The sequence below is a fragment of the Heloderma suspectum genome, chromosome 1 (genome assembly GCF_057233095.1).
Source record: "Heloderma suspectum isolate Gila_16-S chromosome 1, 16-S_ref, whole genome shotgun sequence".
Classification (NCBI taxonomy): domain Eukaryota; kingdom Metazoa; phylum Chordata; class Lepidosauria; order Squamata; family Helodermatidae; genus Heloderma; species Heloderma suspectum.
Genome location: NC_139458.1, coordinates 257,294,059 through 257,316,033, shown reverse-complemented (window position 1 = coordinate 257,316,033; position 21,975 = coordinate 257,294,059). Strand labels below are relative to the sequence as shown.

The window sequence follows — 21,975 nt, the reverse complement described above, 5'->3', positions numbered from 1 at the left end:
AGATAAACAGGATTTGTTGAGGGACAGAATGTAAATCCCTCAACTAAATAAAATAAAGTGATATGAAGTATGCTTTTAACCTCATTAAATTAAATGGACACATGACGTAATAAATAATTTTTATAGTTAACAAGGAAATAGACAGAAGCATTTTTAGTATAAACTGTTTTGCATAAAAACCATGTAACAAACTAAACTGGTTCAACTAAACATTCAAAAGCACAACTGATAATATTGCATTTTTCCAGAATTTGTTTCAAAACAGAGTTTGAGCAAACAACTTTGATTGCCTGATGCCAACTCTTTTAAACCATTTCTAAATGAATTAGTCCCCTCTACTTGTTGAAAACTTGGCACCTTTAGAAGTTGGTCATTCATACAAGTTAAACCTGCGAAGCGACCTTGTGGACCACAGTGCGTTTCTGCATAGTGGTTAATACGACCATAATTTCAACAGCACTTCACCTTGTGTATGCATGTGCACACACATGCTGAACACTGCTACTTTAATAGCTTCCTTTGGGATACTCAAGTGTCATCTTTGTCCTAAACCAACTTAAGCAGTACTATAAATCCCCCTCTGTATCCTGACAGCAAACTTTCTAGCAAAAACCCCCAAAACACACACACACACACACCAGAGTTGAAGACCTGTTGAAGTGAGTCTTCTGTTGCTGTAATGGAAATAGTCCTGAGGATAGTGCTACAATTACAAGTCTAATACTGCATGTTGCAACAAACATGGGAATGCATTCATGAGGATGGCAGTAACAAATGTACAACATTAAGGATCACCATATTGAGATCATGGCAGTTTAATCCTGGACTGGTTCACTTGGAATTTAGCTTCACTGAATTCAATGGGACTTACAAAAATACCTGCTGAGGATTACAACCTTAGTGTACCTTTCTCTTGCAGCATCTAGCAAACAATTTTAGTATTGCCTTGTGCTTTTAGGTAACTTTTTCCCCAAGTGGTTTTAGTAATTATTTATACATTGTGACTGGTCTTGCAAGACATGAACATTCTGTCATTTTATTATTTATCAGATAAGACCGCAGTTAAGACAGACTCAGAGCAACAGCATTTGATTAGCTATGTTCTATCTTTCCTTCTTGGGAACATAGGAACTTCCAGTGCTCAAATCTTTCATCATGTACCTGGAAAATAAGCTTGGTCACACTACTAAGGCATTGTGTTAGGATGGTTGGAGGATCAACTCAAGAAGAGTAACCGTGTTATTTCACTGGCACGTTAAGTGCACTTTTCAATTATTAAATGTACAACAGAAGCATTCATAACACATGGAAGCTTCAGTGCATTCTTTAACTATGTTCTGTTTCGAAGAAACAACAGAAGTTATTAGTATATTTGCAGTAGGTTAAGCATGTACATAAACACATTGTAACAGTTTAAGAATGCATCTTCTGACAGTTATTTGAGCAATATTGTTAAAGATGCAGCTAGCATGTTTGCTTCAACTTATTTTAAAGCCACCTTCTACTGAGCTAAGTCTATACTGCAGATAAAGCACAAGGTTTATGAAGTTGCCATAGTTTAGTGCAATGAAGTTACAAAATACTTTAAATTAGGGTCCTCGACTGGCGAGAGCCACAAAAGGATCTTTATGACACTATGCAGAATACTGCAAGTATACTGTTTTACTATTACTATTTATTTTTAAGCCTATCATTTGTTTAGCTTTAAACAATCTCTTACCATGCAAGCTGACCATCAACAATGAGCTGCCATTCCATTTTAGGTCTGAATTCCTTACCCTCCTAGGTATTCAATTCTGCTACCACTGAATATTTGGGGATGTTAACATTGTTTTGAGATATTGTTTCACACTGTAAACTTAATTCACCCCAATGCATTGAAGACAGCATTTACATGGGGTGACAAGACACAATGCTACATTCAAAATGTACTTTCACAAAACTATACTACACTGATCAATATATGGGATGTATGAAGTTAGTAAACATTCTTAACCATTAACAAATAGCCATCTTTTAAATAAGTCAAACAAACAAACAAACAAACCTAAACATCATATTTAGGTAGTTGCAACAGCTTTTAAAGCCTTTGGGATCAATTGAGTAATTTGGTCATCAGGAATAAGTGATCTAGAAGTCACTTCAGGAATCAGCAATTCTTTTAATTAAGGAATATGTAACCAAATGTGGCGTTTCCTTTCTCTGCATACTGGTGATCCACCTTGCACTGGAATGCATGTTGAGCATCAGCATGATCAAGGCTGCCTTGACTAACCTGAACAGCCTCGTGCATGGTTAGCAAATGAGGGAATGAGAAACTCACCTTTCAGAGAAGTGTTTGGGCAATCCATTTGGAAGCCAATTATACACTAACACAGCAAGACACAGATATGCATATTTTAGAAATTCTTAAGTACAAATCAGCATACCAAAAGTGAAATCCAAAAGTGTCTTCTACTATTTGTCACACTATGAACTGGGCTGGAATACAGATTACAGATTATAAACCTACACTGCATGTGAACTAGGCAACTGCAGCTAAACACCTATGAGATGTACATGCAACTGATGCACCTAGCCATTTCAAATATGATGCTACACTGCATGTACATGCATGTACAATCAAGAGTGAAGCTTTAACTCTACTGAGGAACTACTATGGATTTTTAACAGAAAGCTTCCGCTTTCTATCTGATTAGCCTGTGCCAATAAAGAGTAATGTATGTATTAGATTAACTAAGATTTGTCAGCACTTAATACTGAAACACAGAAAATTTGCATTTGTGTAGAATGCACATTTTACCTTGCTTATGGCATTGCTTAAAGATAAAGCCTCTCATCAACCCCTAACCCATTATAAAATAAAAATGTGTGTTTGATTGTCATGTCTATAAATCTGACATTAAAATGTTATCTTCCAGAATGAACTTTAGAAAATACCAGCCTTAAAAACAAAGACAGTCGCCTTCTGGCACAAAGCATAGGTTTAGCTGTGTTTACAGTTTACAGGTCAAACATTTGGCTTCAGCTGAGATCAAGGAGGGTCCCCAAAGCTTCTTTGGTCCAGATAAAGTACATACATAGCTAATTGCACTATAGTCCATCAGGCTCCACCTGGTTTTTACGCTGCCTTAGAGAGCTCTTTTCTACTTCATCAGATTCTTGATGCTCCAAATCATCTTCTGTCTCAGTTCCTTCAACTGCAGAGTCATTTGAAGAGTTGTCTCGAGACTCATTTTCTTCATCTTCCTCCTCTTCTCCATCAGACAAACTCTTTTCTGTAGTAGGCTCTTCTGCTATATGTTCTAGTGTTCCCTGTTGCTCTTCTATCTTATCATCACTAGGGTCTAGTGGTAGAAGAATTGAGAATAATCAACACAGTAATACTGTATGTCAAATTAAAATTTTAGTAACCTACTGTATAACCTCTATCAGATTTTAAACCCAGCCTATTCCTTCAACAGCCTACATTGTACTGTAGCTGGTCGCTCTCTTGTTTTTCTAAGTCTTCTTTATTTTGCTGCACAGAAGCAAATTGTATGTTTTCTGTATTTGCTAATGGATTATAGGTTAACAGCATTACTTTGCAGCTTTCCTAACTTCCTAGAAGCCCCACACTGTCTCCCCTCTCATACATAACTTTTAAGTAGGAATTATCACACTAAAGAATCTAAAAAAGAATCATTTTTTTAGTGTGGAAATGTTTAGGTTCCTGAAATGTTGCTTGTTCCTCTTCAGACAACCACCGAGCTCTCTTAGTTAAAAATAAGGCCACGATTTTCAGCATACTTATTTGGCAATAAATTCCAGTGGTATCATATTAAGTTACTTATGGATCCAAGAGGACATTATTGTAATGCCCTGGTAGAGGAGTACCAATCTGCCACAAATTTTAAATATCCCAATTGTCTAAGCAAATTCTTTACCTTCAACTCATCTCAAACATAAGAAAACCCACACCGCTTCATACTTTGTAGGATGTTTTATACATTTCCAGTGATGTATTTGCCATCAGCTCCATGACTACTCCCATGATACTTAAGTTATCTTTAAAATATCTTCTGCCCATCCAGTTCCTCTATAGGCTTGGTTGCCATAGTGAAGTGATACTTCTCCAAGGGCCCGACATCACTTGTGTAGTATGATGAGCTGGTATCCAGCTTATCATGTCATATGACAGCATTTATTTTTTTAAAAAAAACTGTGCCTAACTTTACAGAATCAGCTGAATACATTATTATTTGGAGGGCGCAATCCTATCGGGACCAACGGCCACCTCTGAGCTCGGAGGCAACCACCTATTCAGTGCAGGGCGGGTGGAGCGTGGCAGGGATCTTCTCTGCTCCAGCCACCCGGCATTACCAGCTAGATGGCCAATTTCAGCTCTCTAGCAGGAGCAGTTCAGAGCAGTGGGGGAGCAGCCAGAGTTGTAATGTCTTACAAGAGCGGAGCCCAGACGATCCGCACCGCCTATGAGGCGGCAGGGGCGGGGGGTCTGGGAACCAACCTCAGAGTGCGGGCTCCGAGGTCAGTTCCTGAAAACCAAAAAATCCTATGGCCATAGGATTGCACCTTAGGCTGCCTGTCCTAATAAGGACAGGCAGCCTAAGCCTAATAATTATTATGAACAGGGTCATTAATAAATGACCCTGTTCATAATGACATACTTCCCAAAATTGTAAACTGAGCTTCAGCACTTGATCATACACTTACCAAAAGCTTCTTCATTGGACTTGGAAGGATAAATGCAGTCTGTAAGTAAAACTAGTATCTGAAAGAAAGAAAGAAAGAAAGAAAGAAAGAAAGAAAGAAAGAAAGAAAGAAAGAATTACAAAGGCAACCCACAAGCACCATAATTAGTCAAATCTCTTCAAGCCTTCATGCTATTCTTTAAAGTGTTATGGTTTTAACATTCTTCTGTACCTCAGTGCTACATATCCATAATTTTCACTAGAGTTAGGAAGGTCGTATCTTTGAGCACAGTTGTAGTTTAATCTTAAATAAGTCAAACCTACTCTGCGTGAAAGAAACTTATATAACAATAGCCAATTATGAACGTTATCCTGTACTGTTGCTAGCCCCTGTGAACACAAATGGTTCGAATCGTACACAGTGGTGTGCTCTGCTTGGCCAAGCTTTATTCAAACTTCCCTCAAGTTACCTATACTCATTTACTTGGGTCATAGGAAGTAGACATGCATAGGATTGCAATGTTAAGTTCCCAACAGAGCCCTGTGTGTGTGTACACACACGCGTGCACACACACACACTAATTCAGTTTAACAAGTTCAACTCTTACCCTGGCTCTTCAGATGAAAAGGTGAACTGCTACAAAAGGCACAAGGAGCTTCTTGTCTACGTTTATGGTCAATTTCAGCAGTAGTTATTAACCAATAACAGGCGTTACAAGCCCAAAGATTAACATGTTCTGCAGGTAATGATACTGACCTTCAAAGTTTAAGCTACCATGTAGCATTTTAACCTCTTTAACTCTTCAGTTATGTGCAGTTAGTTCCCTTGAACATTCACATTAGTTATGTCTCAATTATATCCAACCAATATATTAGATTTGCAGTAATCTTATGCTGAAACAAAAACTGCTATGTATTATTGCATCAATCCTTATTCTTTTGAGAAGTTTAACATAAGGAACTCTGATGGAATTGTTCTGAAGTCAAGCCCTTGGCATGTTCCAGTTCTGAATAATAAGACTTTGAATCCAACTTTTATTTGCCATCCATTAGCAAAGAAAAGCATTACGTGAACAAGAGCTGATGCAGCACAGTGGATAACGTATGAATTAGGATATCTAGTCTGCAGTTCAAATGTAGATTACGTCAGAAAATGAACTTACTAGGTGGCCTGAGGCAAGCAACTCTTTCTCTGCTTCAGCCCCCCACCTAAAATATAGGGAGAATACTCCTGGCCTATCTTACAGGGCTGTTGTATTACCTTGTTATAATCCTTACCAACTTTGAATATGCTAATGTACTAAATAAATACTGTGGCTGTATTCAGATGCAACACTAACCCATGGTTTAGTGTTACAAGAACATTACCATGTACCATGGAAAGCCCCAGGCTCACATACCCCTGCCCGTTGCATTCAAGGAAAGGTGATTTAAAATTTCTGGTCACTTCCCCTTCCCCAGAATTGTTCACTTTTTTGCTAGGCTTTCAGATCTCTACATGTTGCTACGTAACAGCAAAAATGAGATGCAAGTTGAGCTTACTCTCCTCCTAAATTAAGCACAAGTGACAGAAAAATCCAAATACAATTGAGCAACTAATTTTAGCCTTCAAGCAACTCACTGAATTAGACATCCCAACTTCTGCAGCAGTAATGAAACATTAACACTTGCAAAAAGCATTTTAGAGTATCTTAGACAGAAAAATGGGACAGATGAAGGAACTCAACATTAAATCTCGCATACATTCATATGGCACAGACCACAGGAAATAAAGTGATGACAAATTACTTACGGGAAAAGAAGTGCCGCAGGAAACCAATGAGATGTTTATTTGTAGTGCAAGAACTAGGTTTTAGTCAAACTAAACAAGGTTTTAATTGGATCAGACATTAGGATTTGAGATTAACCAAAGCAAGTTTAGTGTATATAGAATGAACTGAACCCACAAAAAGAGTCTGGGAATTGGAGAAGGGGGACAAAGCCAGTCAGCAGTTTCTCACAGCCCTAGTTAAATTGCTAGCACATGCCCAACCCCTCCGGGGGGGGGGGGGGGCTAAAGAGGAGAGGGTAGATTGTTCCTTTAAGAATTTATAAAGCTCCTGTGTAGCAGTGCATGACAGAGTACCAAGCAGTTTCCTGGATTCTTCTCTCTCTTTCTCTCTCTCTATATATATATCCCTTAAACTATCTCTTGAAGGACTACTTAAATGGGTTTGCAATCCACAAGTTAATTAGGCTGCAATATTATGTTTACTTGCAAGTAAGTCCAACTATACTCAGTGGGACTTCTGAGAACATGTATAGGATCAGACTGCTATGATGCTGAAAGGTATTCTAGCCTGGAATTGTCCATTCTGTTCTGATGACCGTGGATGGACAAATGCCTCACTCAGGCTGGTGCCCAGCCAGCATATACACTTGCTGTTATGGCATTTCCTGTGTCATAATGGGCTGGGTGCACAGAAAGAAGCCACATCCCCCAGCAGGCTTGAGGATCTTCTATTCCCACCGTCCCCAAGGGCTATTCTTCCTCTACCCCTTCTCCCTCCCCACTCAAATGTCAGCATTATACCTCTTATGCATCTTCCACACAACATATTTGCTGTGATGAATGACTGGATGAAAAGATAGCCTTAGGGCGCAATCCTTTGCATGTTTAGACAAAGAAAAGGCCTACAACTCCCAGCATTCCCCTGACTGGACTGCACCCTTAATGTTACAGTCATGAATGAATGAACTAGTTACAAACATCCAGACATTTACAGACTGACTACCCAATACCCCATTTAAGTACAAAACAAATACCAAAGGCCAACATCCATTTATTATAGCACTGCCTGTTTACATTGCCTGTTACTGTCATTGCACTAATGGGAGAAAACTAGAGCCAACAGTGGCACTGGAGTTTACATGAAAACTTTAGAGACGCTATATTATCTACAGTAAAAATTCTCTACACTTCTCTTTATTAGTATAAAAATTGCATTCTTACCAGGCCCAGGATCAGACCAATCAATATGGTGGCTAATAAGAAGACTGCATAAGAACCCCAAATGTGAATTCCAAGTGTGCCTGTTAAGTAGTTGTGGATTTGCTGTAAAGGAGACAAATGGAAAGCTTGAATTGAAACTGTAATTTGAATACTTCTAATGCCTACTGCACATGACATTCAGACAACTGATGCTCTTCATATACTTTAAGACAAATAGTCTTGTGCAGTCCACTTCATCAGATGGATGAAATGTTATCCTGAGTTACAGGTTTATATACAGATGTGGGGTGTAAATGGTGAGGTGAGAGGGAAATGAAATGCAGAAAGTACGGACAATCATGTTATTAACAATGTTCACAAAACAGTTGTTACTAATAACACAAACGTCCTGGCGTTAGGTAAGCCAACTAACATCAACATTTTCTCTAGTAAAAAAAAGTTGGAACCATGTTTTCCAGTCTAACTTTAACAGTACAGAGATGTCAAAATTTAGATTCCTGATTTTAAGGCTGCAAGTACATGTGGTAAACCACACATTCTGTGTGCAAGTATAGGTGGTAGGGTTGTCAAAATCGTGCAATCCTAGTCCACGGTGCTTAAAACACAGCAGATACAGTCAGGGCCAGAAATATCGGAACAAGGATAACTGTTTTGGTAGTTGGCCTCTGTACACCACCACATTGAAGCTGAAAGGAAACACACACAGATGGGAGCGAAGTCAGGACTTCCAGCTGTAATTCAAGGGGTTTGACAAAAGTGGGGCACTAACCATTCAGGTAGGACAGCCAGTGGCATACACACACACCCATCGTCGGTAGCTCATAAGTAATGGAACAAACCAACATCATTTCAAACTTAAGGATCGCCTTTAATAACTGAATGAAAATCCTTTGCAGTCAATGACTGCCTGAAGTCTGGAACTCATGGAAATGACCAAATGCTAAGTTTCCTCCCTCAAGATGCTTTGCCAGGCCTTTAGTGTAGCTGCCTTCAGCTGCTGCTTATTTGTGGGTCTTTCTGCCTTCAGTCTTGCCTTCCATAAGTGAAAAGCATGCTCTATTGGGTGGAGATCAGGTGACTGACTTGGCCATTGAAGAACATCCCACTTCTTTGCCTGGAGAAACTCTTGGGTAGCTTTTGCTGTATGTTTTGGGTCATTATCCATCTGCAGTATGAAGCGGCATCCTATCAGTTTGGCAGCATTCGGCTGAATCTGAGCAGAAAGTATAGCCCTATACACTTCAGAATTCATCCTGCTGCTTTTATCAGCAGTCAGGTCATCAATAAACACCAGTGACGCGGTTCCATTGGCAGCCATACATGCCCATGCCATAACACTGCCTCCACCATGTTTGACAGATGATGTGGTATGCTCTGGATCATGAGCTGTTCCTTTCCTTCTCCACACTTTTCTCTTCCCATCATTCTGGTACAAGATAATCTTGGTTTCATCAGTCCAAAGAATCTTATTCCAGAACTGGGCAGGCTTTTTTAGGTGTTTGCTGGCAAAGGCTAATCTGGCCTGTCTGTTCTTGAGCGTCACCAGTGATTTGCACCTTGTTGTGAAGCCTCTGTATTTACATTCATAAAGCTGTCTCTTGACTGTAGATATTGACAATGGCATGTCTACCTCCTCAAGAGCATTCTTGACGTGGCTAGATGTTGTGAAAGGTTTCCTCTTCACCATGAGCAGAATTCTGCGGTCATCCACTTTAGTGGTCTTCCATGGTCTCCCAGGCCTTTTGCTGTTGCTGAGCTTGCCAGTTCATTCCTTCTTTTTCAGGATGTTCCAAACTGTTGTGTTGGCCACTCCCACTGCTTTTGCTATCTCTCTGATGGGTTTATTTTGTTTCCTCAGCCTAATGATGGCCTCCTTCACTCACATGGACACCTCTTTGGACCTCATGTTGGGGGTTCCAGTGAACAACTACCAAATGCAAATGTAACACTCAGAACCACCTCCAGGCCTTTTATCTGCTTGATTGATCATGGGGTACCCAGGAAACAGGCCACACCTGGCCATGCAGCTGCTTGTCAGCCATTCGTTCCATTACTTATGAGCCACCAACGATGTGTGTGTGTGTATGCCACTGGCTGTCCTTCCTGAATGGTTAGTGCTCCATTTTTGTCAAACCTTGAATTACAGTTGAAAGGCCTGACTTCGCTCCCATCTGTGTGTGTTTCCTTTCAGCTTCAATGTGGTGGTGTACAGAGGCCAACTGCCAAAACAGTTACCCTTGTTCCACTTTTTCTGGCCCTGACTGTATACGCTTCGCTATTATTATTCTCATATAGGTGCCAGGCAAACACATTTCTATTTTCCCAGGCTTATAAGAATCATGAAGGTTAGAATTTATATCTTATCAGTTTTTATTTTACTGTGTTTATAAATGGACTGTGGCTGTTTTCATTTGTTCATATGCTTTATTTTATTATTTTCTATGTTTTATTGTATTTTTAATGTTTTTAATGTTTCTTACTACTTTGTTTTCCACTGTGGGAATGTATAGCGTGATGTTGAACGTACAGAATATAAATAATAAAATATATGCAGTTTTTTGCCACTACATTAGTGCCACCACACTGTCAAATCAGTATGGAAATCATACGCCCTGCTTATTAAGTCTATTGCGGTGTATCCTAGCTTCCAAAATACAAGAACTCAGAAGCTAAGCAAGGTCAGCCCTGGTTAGTACTTGAATGGGAGACTGCCTGGGAATCAGGCTTCCTGCACAAAGCAGGGGGTTGGACTGGATGGTCTCGTAGGCCCCTTCCAACCCTATGATTCTAAGATTAAGGGCACAATCCTATAGCCACTAGACAGCGGATTGGTCAGTTCCCGGGAACCACTTCCCCACCCCCTCTCCCGCCACCTCGTAGGCAGCACGGTTTGTCCCTGCACTCTGTACTCATAACAGAAGCATGGAGCAGGGCAAAAGGGAGCATTCCTGGGGGCAGGGAGTGCGGACGTGCTGGTACAACACTTCCTATGTATCATCCAGCCTCCCCATACCGCGCTCCAACGTCCCACAGCTAGACAGTCGAAATCAACCATCCAGATGCGAATGCAGGGCGGCTGGAGTACGGAGGAGACGATCCCCTCCTGCTCCTCCCACCACGCATTGGAGAGGCAGCTGCCTCTGAGTTCGGAGGCGGCCACCTATCCCCATAGGATTGCTCTCTAAATTAAGTTCACACATAATATGGCCAGGAGGATTCACTTTAAAATACCCACTTCTGTTCCAGAAGCATAAGTATCCTCCTGACTGCTCTGTTCCAACAGTCAGTGTAGTTCAATGGCTAGAGTATGGCGGCGTTGATATGATAACTCTATGATCAAATCCTGCCTCTATCAAGAAACTTAAAGTATCTATACTCCAGTAAAATTAGGTTAACTTTGTATGAATCAAGTTCTGGACAGTACAAAAATGTATCTATGGATTGACCTCACATTTCATCACCATTAAACACTGAACAATACCCTTAATGTCTGCACATGTACAAGCTTCTCATGCTTCAGGATTATTGGGGAACACACAGGACCTTTCAAAAGTGGTCTTGTACAAATTATGCATAAAGCTTTCGCATATCATTTCATCATTTTGTTTACTCACCCTGATCCATCCAGATAAATGGAAGAGTCCTGCCATTCCATGCATCCTAATAAGGAACAACCATCTAGTTTATATTAATGTTGAATACTGTTTAAAGCTCAACGAATTAAGTGTTCTTGCATGTTCCATGACAAATATTGCATCATTTCTCATGCTTGATATTGTGCAATCATCCTGCCTTATTCATGGGATTTTATGGAGGGTCCAGACATCATCTTCTATTTGTAACCCTCCCGTTTTCCCACTGCTTCTACTATCTTTTTTTCTTTCCACCAAAAAACGGTTAATGAAGCAAGGACAGAAAACTTGCACAATGTCTTTTAACTGGTGGCACTAAGAGGCTTCCGTCTGGAAGCACCAGTGCTCTAAATACCAGACAAAGTCATCTGATTATATGTTAGCACTTCATCAGCCTTTTACTGAAGTTTCTTGTCAATCTGTGAACAGTGTTTCATACAATATATTATAAATCTTCACAAAAAAGTAGTTCACAACCAGTTTCTCAGATCTTAAGAACTGCAACTTCATATGTCATTACTCATGCATATTCCATCATATTTTATCATCCAAAACTGGCACTCATTGGCTGAGATTAATAGATTTAGCTGCTACTGCGCAAAATGACAAGTGCATGTTTAAATACACCTCTCGCCCCATATTTTATAAGACCATTTACCTATTCCTAGTATCAGCAGCACTGCACATTCTCTACTAATGATGGCCAATATGTGAGGCATGAAAAATGCACAACTCCACAGTACATCAGGCTAGATCAAGCTTCCCCAACCTGGTGCCCTCCAGATGCTTTGGACTACAACTTCCAGCATTCCTGACTATTGGCCATGCTGGCTGGGACTGATGGAAATTAATGTCCAAAACATCTGGAGAGCACCAAGTTGGAGAAGGCTGTCTGAAATATTAAGGAAAATAAATGGACAGTTGCAGTTTTCAACTATGACGACAATGAACATAACATGTCATTCCAGCCTAAGACAAGATACTGCAATGTAATTACACTATAGATGATGGGGATTTCCATCCTGCCACAGGTTCTACAGCTTCCCACTTTCTCTCCAGGATGTAAGCCTCTAGATCCTCCAGTGTCCTTGAGCCACGGTATCTCCGAAATACTCCATCCTTTGCACTGAAAACAGGTAACAGTAGGATTATATTGCTGAGTCTAAAAGTGAAATTCCGAATTACCTTATACAGAAGGGACTGTCACATGCTGTTACATGTACACTGTTAACAGTTTTTCAGTATAATCTTGAGAGAGAAGGGCACAGAAACAAGCCGTCCTACTCATACTGCTCTTCTCCATACCTCCCTATGCATTCTAGCAGCATACAAGAGACCAACATGAGCCTGCAAAGCCTTCTTGCTATCCTACCACCGCCACATGTGAAGGGAAGGAACAGCTCCTTGTTTTCTTATGAAAATTCAATCATCTTTCCACCTAGCCCATGAGCCAACCTGAAATTCAGATACCAGGCACACCCAGTAGTGTGTAGGCCTAATTTATTATCTTGCCCATTTTTCTGACTAGTTAAGGATCTGATAAATAAATCCCATAGGGATCCAATTGCTACAGTTGTCACTCCCTGCATGGTGGAGAATCCTCTTGTGGTTCCAGTGGCAGGTTGCTACTTCCTTACTGTAGCACACTGCTTGAATTCATTGTGGCCTCATCTCCTCCCACTTACTTTATTCAAAAGGATTCTTTTGTTATTTGTCTCAAACAGCAGCGGGAATACTCCTCGATCTGCACACAAAAAATAGAGTCCTTCTCAATCTAAACAAAACTTGACCCAAAGCATTTGCTATAGTTCCATAAAGACAGTGACCACGGTCAGCTGACACACCATGGCTTGTTTTGAGTTCTTTAACCCCTGACAACCCATGGTGCCTGTGTTTGTTTAACTCTCACATAACCCACGCTTGCCAGGTTCACATGACCCAGCAACCCTCAAGTAGGGGTTGCATATTCAAAACGGCGGTCACATGGTCCTCACACACACCACAACCTCACTGTGGGTTAAATAAAATATAACAATGGTTTAAATAACCCATGGTGGACTGTCATGTCAGGCAACCGGCCCCATCATCTCAATTTGCTAAGTTCTCCAAGACACCAGCAGTTAGACTGATGTATGGCCCAAGTTGTTCCGTTACTTTGTTATCTGTTTTACCCTCACAATACCTCCCTCATAGCCACCGTACACAGAGTTTGTATTAAAGTAGCAAATAATTCTCACTTTCAGGAAAAAGAATTGAGATACTTACTGGTAAATAGTGGGAAGTGTAGTGACAAAGAATCGACCACTTACACCTAGAGAGTAAAGAATTTTTTTCAGTGGAATTTCTCTAAGTAAATTATTTTGCTTTTCTAGACATAATATGCAACAACCACTTAACAAACCACTTATAAACTGAATATATGGACTTTAAAATAAGACCACTTTATGTTATATTTGGAACTAGTTCCCAAACATGAAGGTCCATTTCGGTTTCTAGCCCACTGAGTATATTTTATATTAATCTACTGTGTAGAACACCAATACTGTAAGGGCACAATCCTATTGGGATAGCTGGCCACCTCCGACCTTGGAGGCGACCGCCTGTCCAATGCAGGGCAGGAGAAGTGCAGAGGGCATTGTCCCGTCCGTGCTTCAGCTGCCCTGCATTCGTGGTTAGACAGCCAATTTCGGCTGTCTAGCCACAGGAAGGCGGAGCAGGAGGGGAGCGGTGGACGCCATAGGAAGCACTGGAACAGAACTTCCGCCCTCCTCAGCCCAGCACGCCCCAGGAATGCCCCGTTTTCACCGCTCCATGCTCCTTGTCCAAGCACGGGGCCGTTCCACGCTGCCTACAAGGCAACACAGGAGGGGGTGGAGGTCAATTCTTGGGGAACTGACTTTGGAGCGTGGGCTCCGAGGTTGGTTCCCAGGATCCAACCTATCCTATAGCCATCTAGTTGCCAACTAGCAGCCATAGGATTGCACCCTAAGAACAACAACTAGGAATTAGTGAGAGTTATTGAGAATTCCTCTAGCAATATAGTAGTCACCCCTGCTCCCAGCTCAGCTTTTGATCTACAAAGGAGGATTTCACTATGATAATTTTAACAGTTGTCTATAGCTTAAAAAGCTAGGTAAATGTGGCAAGAATGCCTCACAGGAGCACGTTATACCCTTCTTCCTCCATTATGCACCAGTTATCCATTAAAATGCTAATTGTTACTTACCTGGTTCTTGAGTGACATCTACCTTGCCCACACTGAGTTCAAGGTCTTTGCTATTTCTTGCAAAAGCTTCCCACGCTGATTCCATCTGCTGACATGCAGGACACCAAGGGGCATAGCTAAAGAAAATGACAGTGTGACGTAAATATAACATTCACTTCCTTATCTGGTAAGTCTGTAATACTGCATTAATTCATTCAAGTTGACCTATAGCCAAAGCTCTCTAGGCTTCATACATAATAAAGCAAGTACAATAAAATCAATTGTGAAATACATTAAAAGAGGTGCTTTAAAAATAGCAACAATAATTTAGAATAATTTAAATGAGAAGCTCTATATCAAGAATATGTAGTTTCCTGAACAATTTCACTATCATTTCTGCTACGTTACTTCCAGACTGGATTATTATAATGCTGTCTATATGGGACTACCTTTAAAACCAGCCCCAGAACTTCAACTGGTGTAAAATACTGCCTCCAGGTTGCTACCTGACCTTAGAATCATGTAACTCAGATCTTATACTATTTGCACTGATTACCCATTTGTTTCCAGGCTCAATTTTAAGTGCTGGTGCTAACCTTTAAAGGGTTTAGGACCAGGTTACCTCAGAAATGCCCTACTCCCATATGAACCTGCCTGGCCTTTAAGATCAGCCTTCAGAGTCCCTGCTTTCTGTCCCATCCATATACGAGATCAGGTAGGTGGGTACAAACTGGTGCTTCTTGAGGGTGGTGCCAAGACCAGGGCACTCCCTCCTGGTCGATATCCACTGGGACCCCTCTTTACCCATCTTTAGTAAAGCTCTTCTTAACCAGTTAGTTTTTAATATGTGATCTACTATCTATTGTAATTTTAAGCACTGCTGTCTTCTAAATGTGTCAATTGCTCCTGATTCTATTGCATATAATGCAAGTATCGTTTTTAACCTTTTAAACCTCTAACAAATTTAATTTTTTTAAATGCAAGCTGCTTTGATTATCTTGACAGAAATTAGGCATATATTAAATTAAGTCAGCTAAAAAAACCAAGTAGCAGCACATCCTAGTCTGTCTCCCTACCCCCACCACACACACAGCCCCCACATCATGACAAGCACTTTTAACATCGGAAATGAAGAATGGGAAATATATTTCCATCTCACAAACGAGCACCAAGGGCAATTAAATGTTTCTGGTCCCTGGCACCAAGATGACCCAGCACCTATTCTTTGCTCCAGCTCCAAAATGTGCCAAAATAATAATAATAAATGCAGGCATTCTTTCACCACCCCACTTCAGAGAGTTTACATTCTCTCAACTACACATCACTAGAGAGATGTAGGTCAATGGCCACAGATGGCCATGCTGTGGTCTATCACTAGGGGCTTCTACTTTGGAATTTTGAGGGTGTGTCTGTGCATCTGAAGAGGAGCTGAAATAGTCCAGTCTTGACTAAATTGACCTTCACCCATAGTTAACCATTTTGTATCAACAGTACAAAGAGTGGCTGGGTGAGCAGCCAAATGGGCGATTAATAAGTTTAATAAATTTAATAAATAAATAAAGCCTCATTAGGTAGGCGTATCACTGTGGCTGGCAGTTTTTAAAGAGCATGCACTACCTAATTTACCACTACATATCTACAGAGGGAATACAAGCCTACTCAGAAGTAAGCCACAGTGCACTTAATGGGACTTATTCCCAACGAAGTGTGTATAGGATTGCAGCATCAGTAATGACACTCACACGGCCGTAATGAGTTAAGAGCATTTCCAGGTTTACGTTAATCATGTGAGAAATTCACATTTGCTAGTTGTTCCGAGGAAACTTTTGTTACTTGTAAAGTAAGTCTTTAGAGTACATGCCCTATTTTAACATTTCAGCTCCAGGGTACTGATGTGGCCCTTAAAAATGACTTAGGGCGCAATCCTATGGCCACTAGCCAGTGGTTAGATGGCCGTAGGATAGGTTGGTTCCCACAGAACTGACCCCAACCCCCTCTGGCACTGCCTCATAGGCAGCATGGATCAACCCTGTGCTCCGCACTCATAAGAGCAGCAAAAACTGGGCGTTCCCGGGGGCAGGCCGGGGAGGTCAGAAATGCCAGTATGACACGTCCTATGTGTCATCTGGCTGCTGCTTCCCACGCTCCGAGGTCCTGAAGTTAGACAGCCAAAATCAGCTGTCTAGCCATGAAAGCAGGGTGAGGGGAGCTAGAAGGGGATCCACTCCTCCTGCCCTGCACTGGACAGGCGGTCACCCCCGGGCTTGGAGGTGACCGTCGATCCAGATAGAATTGTTCCCTTAAAGTAACAAGGCTAGCCTCCTCTTCCACCAATGCCCTGCCATTTCAAGACTCTCTTTAATTGTCTTGAATTATGTTCTTCATCCACAGTGTATGGTTTCTGACAAAATTATTAACATGTGCAGCTACCTACCCACATTAGCAAGGCTACCTTCTATTCATTAAGCAGGGACAAGAAATTATGCTGCTGGATAGAGGCCAAGGTTAACAAAACACAATTTATTAGGAAGCTGCGCTGGACTCCCAAAGGTCAATTATTCTGTTTTGACATAATAAAATTAAAACTAATTAAGGAAATACTACACCTTACAACTATGAATACACCTGTCAACACTCTTACTCTCTTTATGTGCAAAGTAAACTAACAGGAGGTCAAGTTTACCAAAGGACTTACTGACATTTAATACCAGCTTTTGTGTTGCACCAACTTTCTAGGAACTATCCAGGAATAAATACAATATAAAAAAAAAACCATCTGCAGCAGCCTTTGCAAAAGCCTAGGATTCTAATTTGCAGCCAGTTCCAACACTTTAAGATACTGCTCTGTGAAAACCCAAATCTGGCCATTCTAACTAGATGTGGTTCATAGTCCCTGATCCAAGGAAACAAGAACACAGCAGAAGTTGCATACCTTCTACACTCACAGACCATTATTCCTGTGTGAGAAGAGCATCTGCCTCAAGGGTAGAAAACAATTATTAAATGCACGCAAGGCTTTTGCTCATCAAAAAAGACTTTTTTGCATTTATACTGCAGCAGATCTGTCGCTGAACATTTGTTTGGTTGAAACCAACAGTTTTTCTAAAATACAACAGAAAGCAGATTAAAACAGCCTTCCAATTTTGACAGTTGGTTTTACAATACTTCGGTGGAGCTTCCATACAAATTCAGTTCCCTCTTATGAGAGACTAAATCATACAACCCTGCCATCCTGGCAGCAGCCATTCCATCAGGCTGCAGCAAGGGAGAGAAGGGAAGCAGGGCCATCACCAGGTCTGAGGGAAACCAGCTCTATCAGGCGCCTTCCTTCAATTAACTGTCATCTGGCAGTGGCAACAGCCATTCCATCAGGCTGCAGCAGAGAAAGATAAAGGAAATAGAGCCACTCTGTCAACTGTGCTGCAAGACAAGGTACTTTTGACTCATCCTCTGTTTCCACTCCAGCTGGTTGTTTTAACTTTAAAACTAAGATCTAGTGCGTGGGTTTGCTTTTTTTCCTCCTTCCTCACTATCCCTTTCCGTTTTGTGTTGTACTTTTAAACTTTAAACCTGAAAGCAGAGACTGTCTAAATACTGATCTCTGTAAGCTACACAGAGGTAAGATCGCCAGCTACTATGTAACAAGCTTCCTATTGAAAATTTGTTATCATTCAAAGGCTGTTCGTTGCTCTATTTTCAACAACTTATCTGCACCTCCACTGCTTGCACTAATGGAGACTTCTCACAATACGGTCACTCATGGGCCCACATCTATTTTGTCAGATGCAGAAAGGGATCATTTACATGGGAAGTTGCACAGATCAGCTGATATAGCACAGCAGCAGAGACTGAACTATAAATCAGGAAGCCCCTGGTTTGAATCTAATCTCTGTCATTCAGTGGCCTTTTGCAAGCCACTTTCCTCAACTGCCCCTGATGTGCAACTTAGGAATAATAATACTGATCTATACTGCAGGATTGTCATAAGGATCACAAAAAGAGAACATATCTAAAGTGCTTTTGAAAACTCTTAAAGGGCTATCAAAGCTCTAAATATCATCACACCCCAAGTACAAGCAGAAGGAAAAACACTGTTTTCTTTTACAAACCGAGGCCAAAGGGCTTAAGAAAGCATGAGCTAACAGCTGTGTCACAATACTAGGCAGAGCACAAATTCACACACGATCAAGTCAAATGAATCAAGTATCTAATCAGCAGCCACTAGTGACTAATAGTCACAATCATTAGCACAGATATACCCCAAAGGGCTGCAGCCACTCCCAAGATGTGTGGAGAGAGTTCAGAGTTCCTCCACAACGCAGAATTCGCTATTTATCTGTATCTAGGCTCCCGCACTTCTGCATCGATTAATGCACACCGCGCACCCTCTCGTGCACTTTCTCATATTTTCAGGAATGTTGGAAGGGGCTGCAAGACCATCGAGTCCAGCCCCCTGCTCAGTGCAGGAAGCCTGATCCCCAGGCGGTCTCCCATCCAAGCACGAACCAGGGCTGGCCCTGCTTTGCTTCCGAGCTCAGTGTCTGTATGCGTCTTCGAAATGGGAGATTGCATCTCCTGCGCGCTTTTAACGCCGGCGGCGGCGGCGGCGGCGGCGGCAGCAGCGTTACGGTTCGGGCCTGGCTTACTCACAATTCCACCATCCACTGGCCCTGCAGCAGGAGGCTCCAGTTGGTGCCGCGCAGCTCCCGCACTCGGCTGCCCGCCACCCCAGGCTCCAGGGACGCCGCAGCCGCAGCCAGGGACGCCCAGGCGGCCGCAGCGGCCCCCCACAGCACCAGCAGCGGAGCTGCCACCCGCCTCCGTCGCTTCCTGTCCCCACAGGCGCGGAGAGACGGAGGCGAGTTCCCGCCCGCCTCCCTTCGAAGGAGACCCGCCGCCATCTTGGGAGACCAGGAAAAGAAATGTAGAAAAAAAGTGGGGGGGGGGGAGGGCGGAAAGTTCCGCTATCGCCACGCAGCACCCCTCCCTTCCGGTTCCCGTGAGATGGCTTCCGCCATGTGCGGGGAAGCGGGGAGTGGCTGAAGTACCTAGGAATGCGCTCCAAAACCTTTATCACGGCTGGGCAGTACCTGCATTAGGCCAACCAACGCCTCATCAAATAGGGCACCAGCTTCCGAGTTCCCCAGAACTGAGGGCTACCGCTGGTTGGTGTAGGGATTAATGCAAAGCGCTGGAATAAAAAAGCAGGGCCCCAGCCTTAAAACCAACACACGCAATAACTTTATTAGGACCAATTCATAAAAGTAAAAAAAAAAAAAAGCAAAAGCAAAGGCTACTTCACGCGTGGGATGGTTATGCCTGTTGGATTTCTGCCTGGAACAAGCCTTTAAAAGTGTAGGATTGAAACCTCCCCGCAATGTTTTGCTTAACCCCTTTGTACTATATGCTCTTGCACAAAGGACACGGTTCAAAGAGGACAGGGAAGAGAGAGAGAGAAACAGTTTTGCAAAGCACGCGCGATATCCCAATCTTCCTGGTGCCCTCCACATCTGATGGACTGCAGTTCCCAGCATCCCCCAGCAAAGACTGCTCCAACACCACCGACTTTGACTTTTTGCATATATTCTTATCTATCGCTACTGATTTGCCCCGCACATGGAGGATTTGTCTCCACTGCACTCGAGTACCGGACATCCCACCAAGGAACCATTAAGACTCTTGACAGAGAGTTGGGAGGGGGGGAGTTGTGCCGCTCAGAAAATACAATCGCGGATTCAAGAGGCAGTTACCGTATTCTTTCTACCTAAGCGTCAACAAAACTCTGTGCCCTGAAGAATTCCGAGATGTTCCTTATGGAGCCCAAGTTCTGCTCAAATCAACCCAAGATGTCGGGGTTCAGTCGTTGCTCGCTCTTGCGATTTCACGGCGCCATTGCACACCTTCCATACGGCTTTAGTACCTGAAACGAGCAGATGAAATAAATGACCACGGCGTAAGGGAGGGGGGAGGCCACAACCCCCTGCCCTCTTTCCTGGTGGTTTGAGCCATTTAACACAGTGGGGCTTGCTTCCAAGTAATACCTATTTAGAATTGCTTCCTTCCACCGTCAACGCAGGTTCCAGCAAAGAAGGTGCGAACTTTTAGCAGAGTTGTCCCAGTGCTTTTAAAATGCGTGGTTCACTTTGAGCATAATCATGATAATCACAAACAGCAAGATGCTGTACAGATCTACTCAGAAGTAAGCCCCAATTTATTTATTTTTATTTATTTATTTATTAAATTTATTAATCATTGGGTTCATTGGGACTTACTCTCGGGTAAATCTGCATAAGATTGCGATTTATCTGCATAAATTGTTTTGCATCAGCTAAGCCAGCCTTACCAAGTTTGGCGCCCTTCAGCTGGGTTGGACTACAACTCCCAGCATCTGGCTGGGGGTTGTATTCCAACACATCCGGAGGGCACCAGGCTGCGGATGGCTGAAGTAAGTTGTACAGCTCGAGAACAGTCTCTAGATACCTATGCATACAAGAATCTGGGAAACACCTCTGTCTTCATCCTTTTTCATGATTGCAAAGCGTTGGTAGGGACAGCTGCAGTCATTTTGATGGCAAAGCTTTTCGAAAGCTGAATACATAAAGGCTATGAAGGAAGACAACCCAGCTGGTCAATAATTTATTCCCTTTCATTGGCCCCTCACTGTCCTCACATTCATTTTTGTTTGATGAAGGTGCAAAGCTTTGCACAAACACCTGGAGGGAGGAAGATCTTTGAGAACTATGCCCCTTCTTTAGATGTATGGTATGCACAATCCAAGAAGAAACAAAAACACAAGTCCAGAATGCTCCATATTATGTCCATAGGTTCATCTGGTGTTGCCACAGACTAGCTCCCAATTGGCCTCTTAGCTTTCCCTAATGGCTGGTTCCCTTTGCCCCTCAGATTCAGTCACACAGGCAACAGTTATATTGATTCTATCCACATTGTGGTTATGTATGGATATGAGCAATGCTGATAATACCTTCTCTGCTCCAGGAAAGGGTGACAACAGCAATTATCTCCTGCACTGAATATTAGAGCACCTCTGCTGGCAAACCCCCCCCCCCAACCCCCTTAGTGTAGAGTTTTTCGCATCTTAGGCAAACTAAAATTGAAATATTTGCTTTCTGCCCTGCAAGAGGAACTGTTGTTTAATTGCCTCTGAGTATTTGTTAAATGCCCTTCCTCTGATGCAAGTTTTTCTTTAAAAATGTTTATTACCAGTCACATTTTTTGTAGGCACACTGAAGCATGTTAAATTACCTCCGGATAAGAACAGTTCTCCTCTTGGTTCCATTAAAATACACAGGTGGATGCTCTCAGCCTTAACTGCCCCCATAGGATTTGACACAAGGGCACTCATCCCCAGAAATATTCCTTACTCACTTCTCCATCCTTCCTTATCCACATCTCCCTGGTTCTAACTGAGGACTCATGTGCATGTTCAGCAAATGA

General features: G+C 42.2%; 1 protein-coding gene across 1 annotated transcript; it reads right to left on the bottom strand.

Moving 5' to 3' along the window:
* Positions 1-107: 107 nt before the first annotated feature.
* Positions 108-19,432, bottom strand: TMX4 (thioredoxin related transmembrane protein 4). Its single transcript, XM_084825227.1, has 8 exons — positions 19,171-19,432; positions 14,542-14,657; positions 13,581-13,626; positions 12,313-12,441; positions 11,298-11,343; positions 7,684-7,785; positions 4,714-4,771; positions 108-3,347 (listed from the first exon to the last, which is right to left on the bottom strand). The coding sequence occupies exons 1-8, from the start codon at positions 19,419-19,421 to the stop codon at positions 3,094-3,096; spliced, it is 1,002 nt and encodes a 333-aa protein (XP_084681353.1). The 5' UTR covers positions 19,422-19,432; the 3' UTR covers positions 108-3,093.
* Positions 19,433-21,975: the final 2,543 nt, after the last annotated feature.